Below are 19,855 nucleotides of genomic sequence, written 5' to 3' on the forward strand. Positions count from 1 at the left end.
TCCAAATATTTAAATCATTTATGTAGAACTTTTGTTAACATTTTAATTAATAATTAAGTTAAATATTATTAATCACTATTTTTCACTTAATTAAAAAAAATATCTTTTATTATTTCAAGGGTACAATTACAAAATTTTAGAGTTTTGTAGGGATGTAGATGCTAAACTTTAGAGGAGTGAATATGCAAATAATTAACTTTGGAGGAAGATGCATGCGATTTTACCTTTCTTTTGTTGTAGCAGTGAGCTGCTGCCTCCCAATTTGCCCCCATTTCTCTTGGGAAGGAGACGATCGATCAATTAAAGGCGACACTTGGGCACCTCCCGTCGTCTCTGACGCCCCTCGACTCTGATCTATGGGTTTTCTTCTTCCGCGTTTGATTGCCTGGAGTTCTTGAGGCGGATCGAAACCCTAATTCCGGAAATGGAATTGGTTGGGAGGACGGTGAAGAAGATATTTCCCGGGTTCGGGACCTTCTCTGGCGTCGTGAAGTCGTACGATCCATCCGCGGGCTACTTCAAGGTGCTCTACGAGGATGGGGACTCCGAGGAGTTGGATTATGGCGAGATCGCTTCGATGCTAATGGAAATGGGCGAGGAGGCGTCACCGATGGGGCAAAATCAGAATAACAATAGGAGCAGGTGGTCGAAGAAGCGGACGAGTGGCGAGCTGGATCTTCCCGAGGACGTTGATCTCGGAAGCGGTAAGGTTGTAGGTGTGAGTTTAATTGGGGAGGACGGGGAATTGTCCGAGCAAAATGGACTTTTTCAGGGTAGTGGCGGGAAAGGTGAAGTTTCAGAGCTCAATGGTGGGGGGTATGAAGGGATCTTGAAGGAAAATGGTATTGTGAGAGTACCTGCAGAAATTACCGGGAACGATGGTTATCCAAAGGAGGAAATTAGCGGAAATGCTTCCTCTGAGGGATTGGTGGAAACCCCTCAGGCGGAGAAGCTGGAGGCAGAAAGTGATCTTGGTGATGCTGATGAGTCTAGTATAGGAGTTGGGAAATTATCGGAACGTAACATGAGGAATGCCTATCAGAAAGGAAGTGAACAAATAAAAGTAAAAGAAGCTAAATCTGAAGACTGTGTACTTGATGGCGTGTATTTGGAAAATCAAAGATGTGACACTACATGTTTTGTGGAAAAGGATGAAGGTGGCCCTCAAAAGAGGCGAAGACTATCTGGAAAAATATACTCTCTGCAAGATATGCCTTTGAGAAGGAGTGCTCGTAGAGCAAGTGCTGCAGCATTATGTCCTTCAGATCCTCTTCACAGCCACATCTTAAAGAGCGAGTCAGAATTTCAAAATTGTCTGTTGGACGAGAAAGATCATCATGTGGTTCCTGAGGATTCCAAGCCAGAACTGCCACCATCTTCTAGTGACTTGGATTTGAATGGTCTGCCCATTCTTGATTTATTTTCTGTTTACACTCTTTTGAGGTCCTTCAGCAGGGTTTTATTCTTGAGTCCGTTCAGTCTACCAATGTTTTTGTCAGCTCTAAGGTGTGAATTTCCTAATTCTTTGATTGATCATATACATTTTTCAATCTTACAAACATTGAAGCAACACTTGGAGCTCCTTTCTGAAGAAGGATATCAGCCAGCTACTGATTCCCTTAGGTACTTTCTTATATTTGCTTACAACTTATACCTTTGAAATGTATTAGTGGATTGTTTGATCATTTTAATTTTGTTTAGTGGTTTAAATAGTGATCACAACCTGCTTCTCTTTTCAGGACTCTAAATTGGGAGCTATTGGACTTGGTTACCTGGCCTGTATATCTTGCTGGATACTCACTAATTCATGGTTCAACAATGAAATCTCTTGTCAAGCTTACACATCCAAATATTATGGCTGCAGAGTATTACATGCAGCCAGCTAGTGTAAAGCTTGAGATGCTTCGCTGCTTGTGTGATGATGTTATGGAAGTCGATGGCATGAGATCAGAACTCAATATAAGGTTGACTGACTGTGAAATTAATGTGGATGCCTATAACAATGTTTATAAGAATAGGATCGGATTAGCTATAACTGGTTTGGAGGCCTCTTTGGTCCAGGAGATGCCTGAAGAAACTGCTGATGGAAACAGTGATGACTGTTGTCTCTGCGGGATGGATGGTAGCTTGATATGCTGCGATGGCTGTCCTGCTGCATTTCATTCTAGATGTGTTGGAGTTGCTAAAGATCTTTTGCCTGAAGGTGATTGGTACTGTCCTGAGTGCTTGATGGACAAACGTGATGGATTGACAAAGTTGTCAAAGACTTCACGAGGAGCAGAGGTTTTGGGTATCGATCCTCATGGACGCCTATATTTTAGCAGTTGTGGCTATCTTTTGGTGTATGTTTTCTGCAAAGCTTGCTTGTTCATATCTTTTTTTTTAATATGTTTCTTTACCTTATTTCGCATATTATAAATTCTATCTATAATACTTTGATATAGTTCTTTTAGATATTTTTATGGACCATAGGTCCATGTGTTAGTTCTTTATCTGGCTTAATTACATATCATATCTGCTCATTTGGGCATATTCGGTAAGAAGAAAACTTCACTTGCTGATCCAATTGTTCTCTCTCAAGCTGAAGACTTCTTTAAATGTCTTTTTCCCCTCAATTAAATGGTTGTTTCTTTTCTTATCTACTAGGACTTGTAACCGCTAGAACAAGAATCTAATATGTGACTACATGCGAACCTAATTCTAACCAAACAAATTTGAAATTTGACTCAATTAAACTACAATAAGCCAGTAAGATTCATGCTCGTATTGCCCCTTGTCTGAAGTCTATCCTCTTGTACTAAGGAAAGGTCCTCTTGATGCCCTAAATCTTAATTCACATGAACCTTGTCAACATTAGTCAACTAATATAAATTGCATTAATAAACATGTTTAAAAATGATCTTAATGAAATTACAAAATAAATGTAAAAAAACCAGGGAAATACGGAAAACATAGAAAAATAAAAACCTTGATCTTGGACTCAATTTGATCTTTACATTAGACTTGGAATATATTTGACCTCAAATCTGAGGTACTAATACTCATCCCCTATTCTGCTGGTATATTATCAACATTAAGTTTCATGCTATGCTAAGAGCATCTGAGCAGTGAGTTTATTGTGTTAGCCAGTGTCCCTGCCATAAAATTTAAAGGTTTTCTTGCACCAGCTTTTCCTGACACTAAGAAGTTGTATTTATTTGTTGACTTTAATAAAAGCTTTTGACCATTTTGTCATTTTCTCTTCCTTATTTTATTCCTCGTAGTCTTTCTTCTTGCTGGTTCTTTCTCTCTCTTCAACTCTTTGTGCCTCTGCCTCTTCTATCTATCCCTCACTTTCCCTTACCCTCTTATGATGAGTGCGAACCACCCACAACCTCCTCTTTGGTTCTCTCTCCCTAATTCTCCAGTCTCTTTACCCTTGCATACTCTCATCATTTTATATTTGTCAAGCTCATTGTCGGCTAGGTTGACCCTTCCGATTGGATTGGATAACCAGTTTGAAGATCTAATTTGGACATGGATCAACCTCAGGCTGATCCATGGAGTTATCCAATCTGATTGGATAACCAGATTGGATTGGTTATTGTATGAGTTGGATCAGATGTGGATTGACCTTGCTTCAAATCATTTATAACCCTAGTTGAAAACTGCTCACAGAAATTGCAATTTGCAATACCGTCACTACCTTAGCAGAAATATTGTTTACTTAAATCATAAAAATATATATGCCTGTTCTGTACTTGGGAATGAATTGCTGCTGAGGAGTGTTCTTATGTAGTTTTTGTAAAGTTATGTTTTGTATTATTATTAATTTTATAGAATTCTCTTAAGTTATTTTCAGTAAAGAATTTGGATTATCTGGAAATGCCATGGTTGTCAATGGCTATCTTGAAAATTGGTGCAAAATTTTCTCCACTCTTTTTCTTTTATGGATGATGATGTTCTAGGTATGATTTGTCTATTATAGTAGGATCAATCTTGTGCTTTTATTTGTTGTGTGAATTCAGTTTATGCAGTAAGTGCATAAAATGTCTGATTAAATGAATAAGAGCCACTATTGTCCTTGGAGGATTTAGGCCTTCATCAGAAGGGGATATAGCTTAGTAATTTTGTACATAGATAGTCAATTGATTTCCCAATCCAAAAGTTCATTAAGTTATTTCAAGGCTGACAAACCCAGAATTATCAGTTTGGCACTTCTGAATTAGACATTAAACTTCAGGTTGCCGGGAAATTGGTCTGTTAAAGTACTATGTAGGCCATATAATTATATAATATAAACTGTTGATATTAATTTAGATGATTCTTATAAAAAATAAACTATTTGTATTCTTTAAAATCACAATTATATAAAAATGTTTATTGAAAGAATTACTTGTACCAAACAACCCAATTCGTTGTTAAGACCTTTTCTATGATGTAATTTAAACTATCTTAACATAAAGATTTAAGGCTCAATCCTTACAGAAGTATACTTTGTTGACTGTGCCATGTTGGTGTCGATGAATACATATGTATATACGTTGTATTATGTCTATCAATTCTGATCTTGTAGACTTGTACTCGTTCAGTTTGAATATGGATTATGACACCTCATGTTAGTCTCAATTTTTAAAATATATGGGGCTTATGGATCAATTCTGTATTTGATGTGATTTAAGCTACTAAGGAAGTGGACATTGTAATCAAATATGTAACTATTTCTATGAATCTCATATTTTCTTTATTTTCTTTCTTATTTCCTATTTTTAGCTTCATGAACTGAGTTTGCCTGGTAAGTTTTCCCACAATACTCAAATAACTCTTTTGTGATGAGTATGCACAACTTTTTGCTGATCAACAAATTCTCAAAAATTGTCTATGTTGGATCTGCAGATCTGATTCATGTGAGAGTGTTTCTTCATCTCATTTTTACAATAAAGATGATCTAGAAATTCTTATCAGAGTTTTGAAATCATCTCATGCTTCTTATACTGCAATCGTAAACACAATCTCTGCGCAATGGGGAATTTCTTTGGATAGCCGTAGTTCCATTGGCCAATCATGCCATGAAATTATCAACAGGAATGAGGCTTTAGATTCTCAACTGAACTTATTATCTTCAGATCCAAATGTTGTCAATGATGATATTGTTAAGAATTCAAAGGATAATTGTACTAATTCTGAACATAGTGACCCTATTAGTGCAAATGCATCAGATTTGAGCCAGACAAATCTGGTAAGCTTAGATCATGCCTCTGGGATGTCGCTGTTGTTTGTATCTTCAGAGCCTGCAGAGCAGTTGGCTCATGCTGTGAACTATCTTCAATCAACTCAGCAAACTACGGATAGTTGTTCCATTGCTACTGATAATCCTGTAGATGAAGTTATCTCTGTTACACCTGTTGTTATATCTACTGACAACAGTAAACACTTTGCAATTACTGATTTGGGTGGCACATCATTCATATCCGAGCAAGTGCAAAAGAAGGCTGAGACATGTAAACTACAGTCTGATCCCTGTGGTTACATTAACTATTATATTTTTGGTCGAGTAGCTTCATCTGTAGCTGAGGACTTGATGATTAAATCATCCGAGGGCAACAATAAGGAACCCAAGAAGTCAGATGAGGACATGGTGGTGGCCCAGCTGAAGGCAATTTTTAAAAGATGTCCAAAACTTAGTTCTTATAGCTTCCTACAACAATCTTTAGATATACAAAAAGAGAAGTGTGGTTGGTGTCATTCCTGTAAAACATCCAGCAGCAGTGATTGTGCATTTGTAGTTAATGACAAGCATATTGAAGATATGAAATCAGATGCTGTAGGTCTTGACTCTGAAAAGAAAAAGAAAAGTCACATTGTCTCTGTCATGCATGATATATTGTCAATAGAAGATCATCTGAATGGCCTTTTATCTGGTCCCTGGGAGAATCCACACTATAGTAGCCTTTGGCGAAAGGCTGTTATGAAGGCATCTGATGTTGCATCACTGAAACATATGCTTCTTCTTGTAAGTACTGATTGACATTGCACCACTAACCTACCAATGGTGCTAGTTAAGACGTCAATGTAACTTATTTTTTTTATCTTTGCTGTAACAAGAGGAATAACTATTAACAATTGTCTTTTGCAGTTGGAATCAAATTTGAGGCGTGTTGCAATGTTATCAGATTGGATGAAACCAGTTGATTTTGCTCATACGGTTGGTTCAGCATCTCACATTTTGATTGGTTCAATGGATGCATTTTCAAATTGTGGTGGTAGCAGAAAGCAAGGGAAAAGAACCACCTCTGGCTCTGAGTTTAATATATCCCAAGCTGCTGCTGCATCATATGTTTGTTGGTGGAGAGGTGGACGACTATCCCGTCGGGTGTTCCATTGGAAAATGTTACCTCGGTCATTAACTTCCAAGGGTGGTCGTCAAGGTTAACTTGTGTAATATTGTTTAGAAATTTGTTTATGAAAATTGGATTAAAGATTATTAATGTCTTTTGAATTACAATTTGTACAGCTGGATGTAAAAAGATATCAAATGTCTTTTATCCTGATGTTCCGGAGTTTGCCAGGAGAAACAAATTTATCACCTGGCGAGCTGCAGTTGAGATGTCAGAAACTGTTGCTCAGCTCGCTTTTCTGGTAAGCAGCAAAATTTTAATACCAACAGTCTAAGTGACAATTTTGATATGATATTATGATATTGTTATTTAGTATTTTTACCATGATCTTATTAAGTTTTGTTTTTCACAGACCAAAGAATTTGATTCAAATATTAGGTGGTTGGAACTCTGTAAGACTCCACCTTTTCCTCAGTTGATTAAGGAATCCAAGGGTTTAGCAAGGTTGTTCAAGAAGGTAATAATCCGTAGAAAGAGTATAGAGGGAGCCATTGTGAGATATCTTCTTGATTTTGGTAAAAGGGAGAACATTCCATCTACTGTTATAAGATATGGGGTGATTCATGAAGATCCCTCTAGTGAAAGGAAAAAATTTTGGTTGGGTGAAAATTATGTTCCTTTATATCTTATTAAGGCTTTTGAGGCAAAGAAATTGGCCCGCTCCATTAAAAAGACAGGTTCTAAGTTGCTTTCCCATGATGTAGTTGATTTTGGTTCAAAGAAGCCTGAAAGATCAAAAGGACTTTCCTACCTAATATCTAAAGCAGAAAAGATGGAGGCAAAACTTTGTGGACAGTGTAACAAAAATGTGCCAATCAGGTAAGAATTTTTTATAATATTTGTAGTGTACCTTTCACAGTTAATTTTTTATGATTCTTGTTAAAAACTAATTTGCAACTTGGAGCTGTCCTTGATATGCATGTTAAAGGTACACTACAAAATATCATGTAATAGAACGAGCACATGCTTGAAAATTTAAAGTACCTAAATGTACTAGAGCGGGCACATACTTAAAGGTATAGAACACATCTTAACAATACATAACCAAAAAGTTCAAACTATATATGTCATCTCTTATTAGTGGCTCTTACTACTAAAGGGATCATCATTGCTATAGTGAGAGGTGGGTTGTGGTCTGCATCAGTTGTAGATTATAGTTATAGTTTTGAAAAACCCACACATGATAGTTAAAGGGACGGAAAAATGGTTTTATGGATCCTTAGGTTATCATAAACAATTTTTGATATGCATGTTAATATCTCTGAGCAACATTATCTTGAGAAAACATGTAATCCAAGATAAAAAAATTCAGACATTTTAATTTCATGGGTAGTATACTCTTAAGGCCATAAACTTGACTCCATAAGTAATGGACTGCAAGATAATGCCACTATTGCTCATACTCTTTTGCTTCCAGCATAGACTGGAAGTCTTAAAGTACAAATTGGAGGTTAGGAGGTGAGGCAAAGCTTCAAAATATTAAAATTACAAAAAATGTTGTGAACTTAGGGTTGATTGTTTTGGTTGGACCAACTGAATTATGGGTGAAAAAGAGAAAATTATCTTGAATCTTAGAAATTGGAATTTGTTTCATATTCAAATAGATAGTATTTTGGTAATCCTGAAATTTCTATTTGCAAGAACATTCAACTTAAATACTTCTAGTTCTAAGTATGTTGCAAGAGTGGCTGATGTCTGCACTGATTTCTACTATCCTGAAACTACACAACTTTCTTCTATGCAGTCAATACTATTACTTATGATATGTGCTTTTTGTATATTGCAGGGAAGCTGTGAACTGCCAATTGTGCAATGGTATGTATTATGAACTCATATATTTATAATTTATATACTTATCACTACAATAATTATGTATGTGTTGATCTTGATGTCTTTGATTTTGATGTATAAAGTTTCTCCTGATTCCTGATACACATTTTCTTTTTGGTTTACAGTTTATGCAACTTATCTGTTATATTTTAGTTTATATATTTTAGAGCTTAACATACATATATGTTTGACCACAGATATTGCCCACAATAAATGTTTTTAACATTTATGTTTTTAACATACATATATGTTTGACCACAGATATTGCCCTCAATAAAGCTCCATGAGCCAGAAAAGTTCCATAAAGCTGATCATAAATGATTGGGACTAGCACTGCTAACAGATCAGATATATTATGTAAGAAGTATCCATTATATTAGACAAAGATATTAGTATAGTAGCTAACTATTGCCCATATGTTATACAAAATGATTCACAGCTTCCTACCAATTTCAAAATGAGTGATTGTCCCAGAGCTTGTCCTTGTGACTGTAATTACCAAGGAGGTGAATCACTAGGTCAAATAAAGACACAGATAAAAGGACTTTCTTTAGTTAGAGCATTGATCCCTCTTTTATCATGTATGATTATTCCCTTTAAAAATTTGGAGTGATCCTTTTATTCCCTTTTCTCTATCTTTTCCTCTTTTTATTGTTCAACAATTGATTGTTAACTTGACGACAATGAAATGTCTCCTTGGCTTGGCGGCTATATTCGTTTTTTTTCCATCTTTCCTCAACGTCATTCCTGATTTGTTCTCCTTCCTCTCTTGTGCCTACAACATTTGGTAGTCATCGATCTCTTCTTACACCTCCTTTCTTTTTCTTATGAGATTTGATAAAATTTTATGGGAATTGGCTAACTCCAATAGATCCAATCAATTTCTGTCTATCTCGACCATTTCCATCTGTGTCTAGCAACGAGGTTGAGAAATCAGCCAAAATCTGTTGCACCTATATGCTTAATTGGTAAAGATTAGACCATATGTATCAAAAGCACTCAATACCGTAAACCAGTGTTTTTAATTTCGAATAATATCGGGCGGTACATATCGGTCCAATAGTATACCGGTACGCGGACCGCTCGCTATAGGGTGGAACGCTTAATGTTGTCCCGTATCGGATGATACGGGGGGGGGTATACCGGATGGTAACGATCAAAATTTCGACTGTTACCGCCCGTCACAACTCGATAACGGTCGATTTCGATCGTTACTGCTCGACATAGCTCGGTAATGGTTGATTTCGACCATTACCGATTTGTAACAGTGCTCGAACGGTCATTTTGACCGTTGGAGCCTTTCTCATGGGTTTTTAAACTCATCTTCTCCCCTATTTCACTCTCACACTCTTTTAAACTACTTCAAACTCATTTTTTCTCACATTTATAATCTCTTAAACTCTACAAAGTAATGATTTGTGAATTGACAATTCAAGTGATTTTTCTGTAGATAATTCAATATTTACAGAAGAGCAATCCGTAATGGACCGAAATACAAACCTTGGGCAAGGCTGTTCCTCAAAGTCCGAAAAATATGTGATATTATTCTTACCTAATTTGCATTGGTTTTGCTAAACTTATACTATTACTATATTTATTTCTAACTTAAAAAATCCTATCCTAACTTTTTTTTTTTTTTTCAAATATTTTCAAAGGATTTTATGCTTAAATAAGGTGTACTACTCGGTACACCCTGGTGTACCACTCTGTCACGCACTTAGCTGGTTTTGCTTAAGTCGTGCAGCACCCTTGCTTGTCCGTTCGTAAAGGTCAGCCTCCCTAAAACCTTCTATGGTCCCTTATGACCTACAAAAGAGAAAACGAGTTAGAGAAACTATCTCACTCAAGATCCACAAGTAATCATTTCAGTAAACACTTTATAACCAATGTAAATTACAAACATACTCTACAAGCTTTAAACGGTCGCACAACAAAGGGTCCAAAATGGTCCACTACAGATCGAAATCCCCATAAGTGCCCACATTATACAACCTTTGTTTGCAAGCTTAGGATGACCATCAAAACCAAAGAAAATGGGGCTGCTAAGCCTACTACTAGCCCTTTATATGCTGTGCAAAGCAAGGTCTGCCATATCGAAGTGTATCGCCCGTACCGAGCGGTACGTACCGGTCCGACAGGTTACCGATACGCGGACCGCTACAGTGCTACAGTACTATACTGTAGCACTGCTACAGTATAAAAAAATATAAAATTATTCGGTACACCAGGGTGTACCGCTTGGTACGCCATGATGTACAGCCCGGTACACCGGTACCATACTGTACCGAGCCCGGGTTGAAACACTGGTACGGTACGATACGGCGAACCTACTGCAAAGCATAAACAAAACCGAAAGACACAGACATACATCAACATTACATCGAACATCCCGTTTACAATTTTTTTCGTGACATTCTCCATGACTTATTCTTTCGACGTCCTTGTCGAAGCTCTTGCTGAAGCTACAACTCCTCGCCTTTGCTGAGTCTTTAATTTTCTGCTCCAGTTGCAATGCACCTCTTGGTCCCCAGCTGCTTTTCACTGCTGTTATTGAGTAGTCGAACTTTTAATCCACCATGCTGCTTTAACTCGTCAATGACTCTGACTTTAGTGTGGGGTAGGCCGAGTTGTGTTGATCACCGTTGGTTCCTGTGGATCCTTCAGATGAAGGAAAAGACTATCCTTAGAATGCGCCGGTCTCTCAAATGCCTCATGTCGCTTGAACTGGGTGAATGCCTATTGGAGCTTTAATGAGCATCGCCTCACAAACTTTTGAAGTTTTTGGGTCATTCCTCCACAAAATTTGCCCATTGACTCTTCTTTCACTTAGTTGTCACTTCCAAATAGGTTTGCATAACTTCCGCTTTCAATTGGCATTCTGTTGGGAAATGAAGTGGATAATCTACTCTCAAAAGCACTGATCACCATTGGTGAGGATTTGACAACTATTGTCTTCCATTTGGTTTCTTCGAAGGGTCTTTGAACATATGCAAAGCTCCTCTTCTAGACATATAAGAGAATTGGGGTACTCGATTTCGCCCATTCTCTTAAGAGTTGAGAAGGCAAATGTTACTTTGATTTCGCCCGCCTCCTCGAGGGTTGTATTCTATGCATCGAGCTGGTTGCTAACCTTTGCCCGCTCTTTGCTCACACTTCTAGAGCATTTGAAGTGTTTGCACTCTTTGCGTTGAGTTAGCTACTGTGATTCACCTTCTCAATGCCATCGAACTTCTGGAATGCAGGAAGTTTTCACCTCAACTTGGAGTAAGTCTCTAATAGTTTTGGTCGCCTCTGGGATTGTACCGTCTTCTCCATCATCCCAGCCGCCTACTCCGCTGAGTAGCAAAGGTACAGCACCGCGTACTGCTTGCTTCGTTCCTTGGTCGTACACTCTTGCATCAACTTGAAGTCCTCCACTTTTGGCTATCTTGATGAGAAGTTCGTTAACACCAGTCTTGCGAAGTTCCCTAGCCTCTATCCTTCAGCCTTGTCTCAGTACTTAGAGTTTGCCTCTGCATTCTCTACCTCTTCGGCCCCTTGCACGACCAAGCGCTCTCCCTCCATGAGAGCAAGGGATCGATGACTTTATGGAAGTCCTACCTCTACGGTACTATGGCGCTGCCATACCCATGGCCCTACTATCCGTCGCCTCGCATCTGCATCCCTTTTTTCGCGATCGGTAGATCTGCCTCTGTGGCACTCCTCCGAGTCCACCTTTATTTTAACCGATGCTTGGTTTTGGATAGCTAAGTCCCTCTGGACTTATCGTCGCTTCCTCGCCCCTTTCGACGCTCTGCTTCAACACCTCTGTGTTCTCCAAGCAGTTCCTCTTGGTTGATGGAAAGACAGATTGCAACTCCCATGCATGGCCTCTGCCATCATGTTACAGGGTTCACATCGATTCTATTCTCCTTAGCTTCCTTGGTAGCAACGTTCGCTTACTCAGCTTTGTCCTTTGACTTGCCGGGCTCCCTTAAGCGAATATGGGCTTCGGAGCAGTTCAACTCTCCAGCCGCTTCGATCATACCTCTGTATGATCAAGTCCCTCCCATGGGACTCACTGGTACTTGCATTCGAACTTTTCCCTCGATGGTACACAACCCTTATATGCTGATGACCAAGGCTTTCATCCGATGCAAAATTTGATACACGCACAGAAGACTCGCCTCTGCGGTACCATAGTTTTCACTCCTTGAATCCATAGCCCTTGTTGTCGTCGTGTTGTTCACTAAAGTGGATCTCTCAATAGCTCTCGATCATACCTCCGTATGATATTGTCCCTCGTGGGACTCGATTCGTGTGTATCGCATTGCCACGAACTGTTCCACAACGATCCGCTGCACCATGTCGCCTCTTGGTGATATCTCCATTGCATTCTGATCCTTGTGGGATGAACTTGGATTGTGATCCCTCCATGTGTGGCCTCTGCCAACACATCACAGGACCTCTTCCATCTTCGATTGTGTTTGCTTCTTTGGCAATCGACCTTCGTCCACCTGCTCTCGAGTCACACCTAGATGAAACATCGCTCTAGGACAGTCCGTCGCCTAGTAGCTCCCGAAGTTTATCGACTTCGCTGAAATTGGTGTACCATTGTCTGGATCCTGGGCCTTTGCCCCTACCAGCACAATCTTCACTACGCACCACTTCCTTCATGGTAACTTGAATAGCAGTACTATGGCATATTCTTCAAGAGTACCTGCCTCCGCGTCCTCTTGCCGCGTGCTAAGGCCTTCTGAACCCAATTTCGCCTCGCAAGTTGAGTCGCTTTGGCTCCTCCATCAAATGCTTCTCCGAGATAAGGTGCATGTGCCCAGAAGCTCCCTTCGTCTTTGACACCATGCAACATGAGTCCGCTCCATCAGAATGAAGGATCCATGGAACGACATGATCCCGCTCTTGCCTCTGCAAGAGTTTATATCCTTGATTTTTGTCTAAGGAAAGCTCTGTGCCTTCGCTCCATGTTCCATCTTCTATGTCGGCTCCCTTCATGTGGCTTGTGTGCTTCGCCAAGTTGCACTCAAGTCGCTCCGCTCCTCGATTTGCATTGAGTTGATGATGGTCCTCACGCCCACCATTCCATGGGTTAGCCCTCCATTGAATCCGATCTCTATATCGACTCCAAGTGTGCCTTCATTTGTGTTGCCTTGGGTCGCTTCCCCACTTGATCTCGCAATGCATCCCCCCAATGCATTATCTCAAGCGAGATCATGCGACGACTCCTCGTCGCTCACTCGGTCCGTTAAGCTTTGTGAAGTTGTTTTGAGGTACTCCTCAACATGTGCGTTTCGTTGCGCACATGGTTCTCCCTCTGGAGAGTCGGGACTTATCCCTCCTAGATATCTGTCCCGTTGGAGCAATTTCTCTTTTCGCTTCCTTCTCTCTAAAAGTTTCGGAGACCACCATCCCCTTGGACTACTCTACCTTGCTGAACAAATTGTGCATTGTTCTTCCTCCCGGAAACGCACTTGCTAGATTGTGACTCCACGTCTATACAACCCCCGCTGCACCCCTCAAGGCCTAGCAACATGCTGAACTCACTGCACACTTCAGCTTCCTACGGACGTATCATTCTCATGTCGAAGAGAAAGTTTCAATGCTCCATGGCGTCGAGTTTCGGTCGCCTTGGGATGGCCACGAACACTCCATCGTTCACATACAAGCCCTTGCATGAGTACCAAATTCTTCGAGTTAGCAATTCCTCTCACCTCTGTGAACTTTGCACAACTCTTTCGGTCGTTGAACAACCCATTCCACCTTGTATGGTCTCATTCTTTACCAAGCGCCTCGCTTGCCTTGAGCACCATCAAGTATGGTTGCCAACGTTGAACCGTAGCTTAGACTCAACCATCCCAACCTTTGTGCGCTACGTATTCTTCCCAGCTTGCTTGTCCTTGTAGTGCCTCTTGCGCGAAGGGTTGGCCATACCTCTGAATGCTAATCTCAGATGCTCGCTCCTCTGAGCGACTCCTTTTCCCTACAGCAACATGCTGAACTCGCTGCACACTTCAGCTTCCTACGAACGTATCATTCTCATGTCGAAGAGAAAGTTTCAATGCTCCATGGCGTCGAGTTTCGGTCGCATTAGGATGGCCACGAACACTCCATCGTTCACATACAAGCCCTTGCATGAGTACCAAATTCTTCGAGTTAGCAATTCCTCTCACCTCTGTGAACTTTGCACAACTCTTTCGGTCGCTGAATAATCCATTCCACCTTGCATGGTCTCATCCTTTACCAAGCGCCTCGCTTGCCTTGAGAACCATCAAGTATGGTTGCCAACGTTGAGCCGTAGCTTAGACTCAACCATCCCAACCTTTGTGCGCTACGTATTCTTCCCAGCTTGCTTGTCCTCGTGGTGCCTCTTGCGCGAAGGGTTATCCATTCCTTTGAATGCTAATCTCAGATGCTCGCTCCTCTGAGCGACTCCTTTTCCCTACATCTTCATGTCTGTTTGCCCCCAAACGGTCACGCGTGCTGGTTGCCCTCAACGCAGCCCCGCTAGGTCCCCCATGTTTGCATGCCAAGTGTTTCTATGAGTACTTGTCCCGCTCTGATATCATATGTCACGCACTTAGCTAGTTTTGCCTAAGTCGTGCGGTACCCTTGTGTGTCCGTCCACAAAGGTCAGCTCCTCGAAATCTCCTATGATCCCTTAGGACCTACAAAACAGAAAACGGGTTAGAGAAAGCGTCTCACTCGGGATCCATAAGCAATCATTTCAGTAAACACTTCATAGCCAATGTAAATTACAAGCAGACTCTACAAGCTCTGAACGGTCGTACAACAAAGGGTCCAAAATGGTTCATTACAGACCGAAATCTTCATAAGTGCCCACATGACATAACCTTTGTTTGCAAGCCTAGGATGGCCACCAAAACCAAAGAAAATGGGGCTGCTAAGCCTACTGCCAACCCTTTATATGCTGTGCAAAGCATAAACAAAATCGAAAGACACGGACAATACATAAGCATTACATCAAACATCCCGTTTATAATTTTGTCCGCGATAGCTCGGTACGTTCTGGTGTACCGCTTGGTACACAATACCATACCATATCGAGTGAAGCTCGAAACTCTGGTACGGTACGAAATTTCAATCTTTGCCGTAAACTATGTGATTTTTATGTTAGCGAAGTTAATATATGTGTAGAGTTTATAAAATATCATTGGTGTTGGCAGGCAACTGCTGCCACGTTTGGTGTCCAATTTATCTTTATTATGTTAACTGTCTTTTGTGTGCATTTTCATTTTAAGAAAGTTAGAACCTAATAATTTACATTTACATCCTTATTTTCTAATGGAACAAACTTGTATTCCAGTTATAGCTTCATTTCTACTTGTAATCATGGTTTTTAGTATTGCTCGTACTGACTGGAATAGGCCAGTATTTACTAGCCGGATAGCCAGCTGGAATTTGGATTTGGTGATTTTGCTCAGTTCAGTCTGATATTAACTATTTAGCTTTACAGTATGCGCTGTACCACTTGACAAGTTCACCATATCAAGCTTACTGGGTGGTGAGTTATTAGTACCATACTGTACCAGGAGATAAGTTCACTGCCCATTGTCTTTATCAACCATGTTTTTATTTTATAACAGTTGTCAATAAATTTTTTTTTTCTCTTTTTCTTTCTTCTTTCTTCTATTATCTGCCACCTCCTAGTTGTATCATTACGCTGCATCTGCCCTGCCATGTTGCCACCTCCACCTGTGTCTTGGTATGTTACTGGCTTTTCCTCCTCCCTTGTCTTGATTGTCATCTTCTTATTTGGATCATTGTTCCTACTGGTACATCTCCTCTTCCACCTTGTCTGGATCATTGTCTTGTACTGATACGTCTCAGCTTCCACCTCTACTTCTGGCTTCTCCTACTCTTCCACCTCCTTATATGCCTCCTCCAACTTTCCTCTTCTGTCCTTTCTCTCCTGTACGACCCATTGCTATGAGGCTCTATATCCATAGTATGCTAGCCCAACCATCAACCGGTATTGGCAGCAAACCAATATTTTAAACCTTGGTTGTAATTATTGAAAGTAAGAAAATAGCCTCTCTTACATGAGGTGAGTCAATAAAGATTGGTGGTGCAAAAAGATGTAGAGGAGGCCTTAATATTAAACTTGATGAGCTCATTGGTGGGATAAGGTCGTTTTGGCTGATCCCAAATGGTTGGGACCTTGCATCTTGTTATTATCTTTCAGGTAGAAATTTCACCATGTTTGTTCATTTCATTTTGTTGATTCTGGAGTCGTATATTTGAGTTTATTTATTTATTTAGGCGCCTTATATTTGAGTTATTAGATTGTTTCTTGTAGGAAAAAATTGCAGTCCTTTTCTTATTTTTTTTAGTTATGTTTATAAATACCAAGTTAATATCTTCTTTTGATAAATGGTGTCTGTTGAATGATGCTATCAAGTAGAGATTCAGTGTTGACCTCTGTTATAACTGACTTGGATTTCCTCTTTCTCTAAAGCTGACAGTGTATTTTAAAGCAACCTATGGAATTTGGATCAGTATATTACTTTGAACTCTACCTATAAAACTGTCTCTACTTTGTGATGTAGCTTTCTCTATAATGGATGTTATAAACATTTTTTTTTTCTTTTTATAATTAGAACATTCTGTTTTTCATTTAATCTTTTATCTCTCAGATATTCACCTGTAGTAATTGAGCACAATGAATTGGTAGTTACACTTGCTTTGTCACATGCTAATTGTGAGACTATTGACCTTGCAGGTTCTTTTCACCAAAAGCATTTCAGAGTAACTGCAGGTGCTATAAGTACCAAGTATATTTGCTATAGATGCAAGACAAAAAAATCTGTGAATGTTAAAACTCAAAGGCAGAAAATGTTGTTGCAAAAGAAGAAAAAATCTTCTGGTAAGAAGTCAGTGGCTATGCCAAAGAAAAGAAAACGTGTTTTGGTGAAAAATAAAAAGAAGCCAAATCCAAAAAAGAAGCACAAACAAGTTGAAATTAGAAAAGCTCAATCAAGAAAATGTGAGGATGGCATTGGCTATCATAAGAGGAAAAGAAGAACAACTATGCATCACTCCTTCTGGTTGAATGGCCTTCTATGGATGGGAAAAGCAGATGATGAACGGGGAAAGCATTTCAGAAAAACAAATGTTGTTCTGCCATTTCAAATGTTGAGAAGAAGTTCTAGGAAACCAGTATGCTGCCTATGTCTTACAGAATACAATTCAGAAGTTATGTATGTTTGTTGCCAAAATTGTGAAGGTAAACTTTACTCTTATATCCTATTAATTTTCTTGTTGTTCTTGTAACTTCTGGTTATATTCCTGTTCATGAATAATTGGTTAAAGCTTTTCTATCTTGTTTTTCATTCAATTGCTTTACTACAATGTTACGCAATTTTTTTCTTTATGTAATTGTATTCTAATTAACCCTTGCCATCAAACATGTATTTCAGTAACTGAATGTTAAACTGCAATATACTTCGGAATACCTATATAGAACTTTCTTCTTAAGCTGTCATTTTTTTTTCTTCATAATTTGTGTATATTTCCCATATTCTCTTTTTCCTTTCTTTAATTCTTACTGTTCTGTGCAGATTGGTTTCATGGAGATGTTTATAGCCTTGCTCTTGAAGAAATTAATAATCTCATTGGATTCAAGTGCCATAAATGCCGAGGAAGAAGCGCTCCGGTGTGTCCGTTTTCACAAAGTCTTGTAGTCCATGAGATTCAGTCTATGGAATTCCCCATTGCAGAGACTATTATTACCGAGGAACAAGATACCAAAGAAAAGCTTCATAGTGGAACATCTGAAAGTTCCTCAGTGGTAGTTCATGATGAGGATTATTTGGATCAACAGAAAGATTGTTCTCCATGTGTCAGAGATGAGTCCACATTTGCTTTAAAAACTGAGTTGTTAAATGGGCCTTACTGTGTGCAGTCTTTTGATCCAGAAGATCAGAAGTTTATTTCTTGCAGACATGATAATGGTTTACATATAGAAGCAACTTCACAGAAAGTAGGGGAAAGTTCAAATGAAATGGTTATAGTCCAGGAGTTGCTTGTATCTAGTAACGTCGATCACTCTGAGGAGTCCAGAATTTTGTCTGGAAATGAGCTTTGTGATGTTGAAATTGCAAAATATTAATCATGCAGTAACTTCATCATATAAGAAGAGGCTTGTTTCTGTATCTGTTGCAACAATGTGGTCATAATTCGGACTCAAAATTCGTTTCAGGAAGTCTTAAATTGCAAAATTTTAATCATTCAGTAACTTCTTTGTCATACAAGAAGAGGTTTGTTTCTGTATCTGTTGCAACATTGTGGTCATAATTCAGACTGAAAATTCAGTTCGTCTTGAACAAATATTGGTCATGATTCTTGTCAGACAGCAACCTGGGACTTTTATTGCTAAGGCTTTCACTCTGGCCTGCCTCTTACACTCATCAAGCAATGAGTTGTCACTTATGGGTTCTGACAGACAGAAATTCTATCTATACAATTTTGAGTTGTGATTTTCAAAGCTGATATTGGACGCTGGGAACTGTGTTTCTCATCATCATCCTTCTGCTTGCACAAAAGTGCAATAGTATTCGAAGGATTCTTTAGCTTTTATTACACATTAAGCATTTCTCTGCAGCTTGAGTGTTTTTGGTTGCATGGAGATTTGCTTGTAAGAGGCATGATCTTTGAGATGTGGATGTCAACAGGTGCCGTCAAATGTGATTGAAGTGAGTATAATTGGTATTTTTTTCCCTTTAATTTCTATACTTCTCTCCATTATGTAAGAGATTCTTGGTTTATCAAATGTATTGGCCGCAAAAGTTTTATCATATCTATCCAAACCCGATTTAAGCAGGTCAGGTTGACTGTGATAGGCTGCCGCCATCCTCTCAACTGATAGACAGTAAGAAATATTCTACCTACTTCAAAATATTAAAAAAAACTACATAACATCTATTGTCTGCTGCAAACAAAATTAACTCTCAGTCAGCTCCAAAGTTTCTGCATTATTTTTTCCCTTTAAAATATTTATGGTGCTTGATCTTGATTTTAGTTTGTAACTCTAGGGCTCATTAACTGAGCAATACCAGGCAGTAGGTTTCTACTCATGATTGGCTAGACAAGAGTTGGGACTCATAAAATAGCACAAGTAGTAGTTTGTGATGTTTTAATTATTAATTTGAGTACTCGGCATGAACTTGTGATCTTGTGGATTTTTGAATATTTATTTGATGTATTTATCTACTATATTTCAATTCACATGTAACTCTCTCTGGAGGGAATGAAGTGTGCCTGTACGCGTGGCCACTAAATCTTAAAGAGGTGTTTCCATTGTGATGTGAAAAGTACTGCAACAAAGTTTGGTATGCCATCGCGTGTGTATGACAATTTGGTAGCCTTCGACCATAAAAAATGTTGAAAGCTTTAGATTGTAGCAGGCACCAATTTTGCCGCGACTGAACTAACTTCACTTGTTTGGATGCTGTAGCCCTAAATGACCGAGTTTCATGTGGTTTGTTCATCCAGCATTTAAGAATGTTTAGTGTGACTTATTCGTGGTTAAATCTTTTTCTTGCAATTTTAAGGCTATGTTCTTTTCTTATCCTTAAATTAGAGACTCAAAAATTAGGAAATGTTCATCTTGATATTACTTCTGAAGTTATTTG

At 39.1% G+C, this 19,855-nt stretch overlaps 1 protein-coding gene across 1 annotated transcript; it reads left to right on the forward strand.

Annotated features, from left to right (window-relative positions):
• The first annotated feature begins 249 nt into the window (after positions 1–249).
• Positions 250–19,018, forward strand: LOC103974856 (DDT domain-containing protein PTM). Its single transcript, XM_065164113.1, has 9 exons — positions 250–1,623; positions 1,740–2,342; positions 4,876–5,992; positions 6,116–6,407; positions 6,494–6,618; positions 6,730–7,196; positions 8,164–8,192; positions 16,945–17,448; positions 17,783–19,018. Exons 1-9 carry the CDS (start codon positions 425–427, stop codon positions 18,331–18,333), a joined length of 4,887 nt encoding a protein of 1,628 aa, XP_065020185.1. The 5' UTR covers positions 250–424; the 3' UTR covers positions 18,334–19,018.
• The last annotated feature ends 837 nt before the right edge of the window (positions 19,019–19,855 follow it).

The sequence above is a fragment of the Musa acuminata genome, chromosome BXJ3-8 (genome assembly GCF_036884655.1).
Source record: "Musa acuminata AAA Group cultivar baxijiao chromosome BXJ3-8, Cavendish_Baxijiao_AAA, whole genome shotgun sequence".
NCBI classification, from domain to species: domain Eukaryota; kingdom Viridiplantae; phylum Streptophyta; class Magnoliopsida; order Zingiberales; family Musaceae; genus Musa; species Musa acuminata.

Coding starts and splice junctions, on each gene's coding strand:
- LOC103974856 (XM_065164113.1), top strand. CDS start 425: ATGGAATTGGTTGGGAGGACGGTGAAGAAGATATTTCCCGGGTTCGGG. Junction 7,197..8,163: donor AACAAAAATGTGCCAATCAG/GTAAGAATTTTT, acceptor TGTATATTGCAG/GGAAGCTGTGAACTGCCAAT. Junction 17,449..17,782: donor TTGTTGCCAAAATTGTGAAG/GTAAACTTTACT, acceptor TGTTCTGTGCAG/ATTGGTTTCATGGAGATGTT.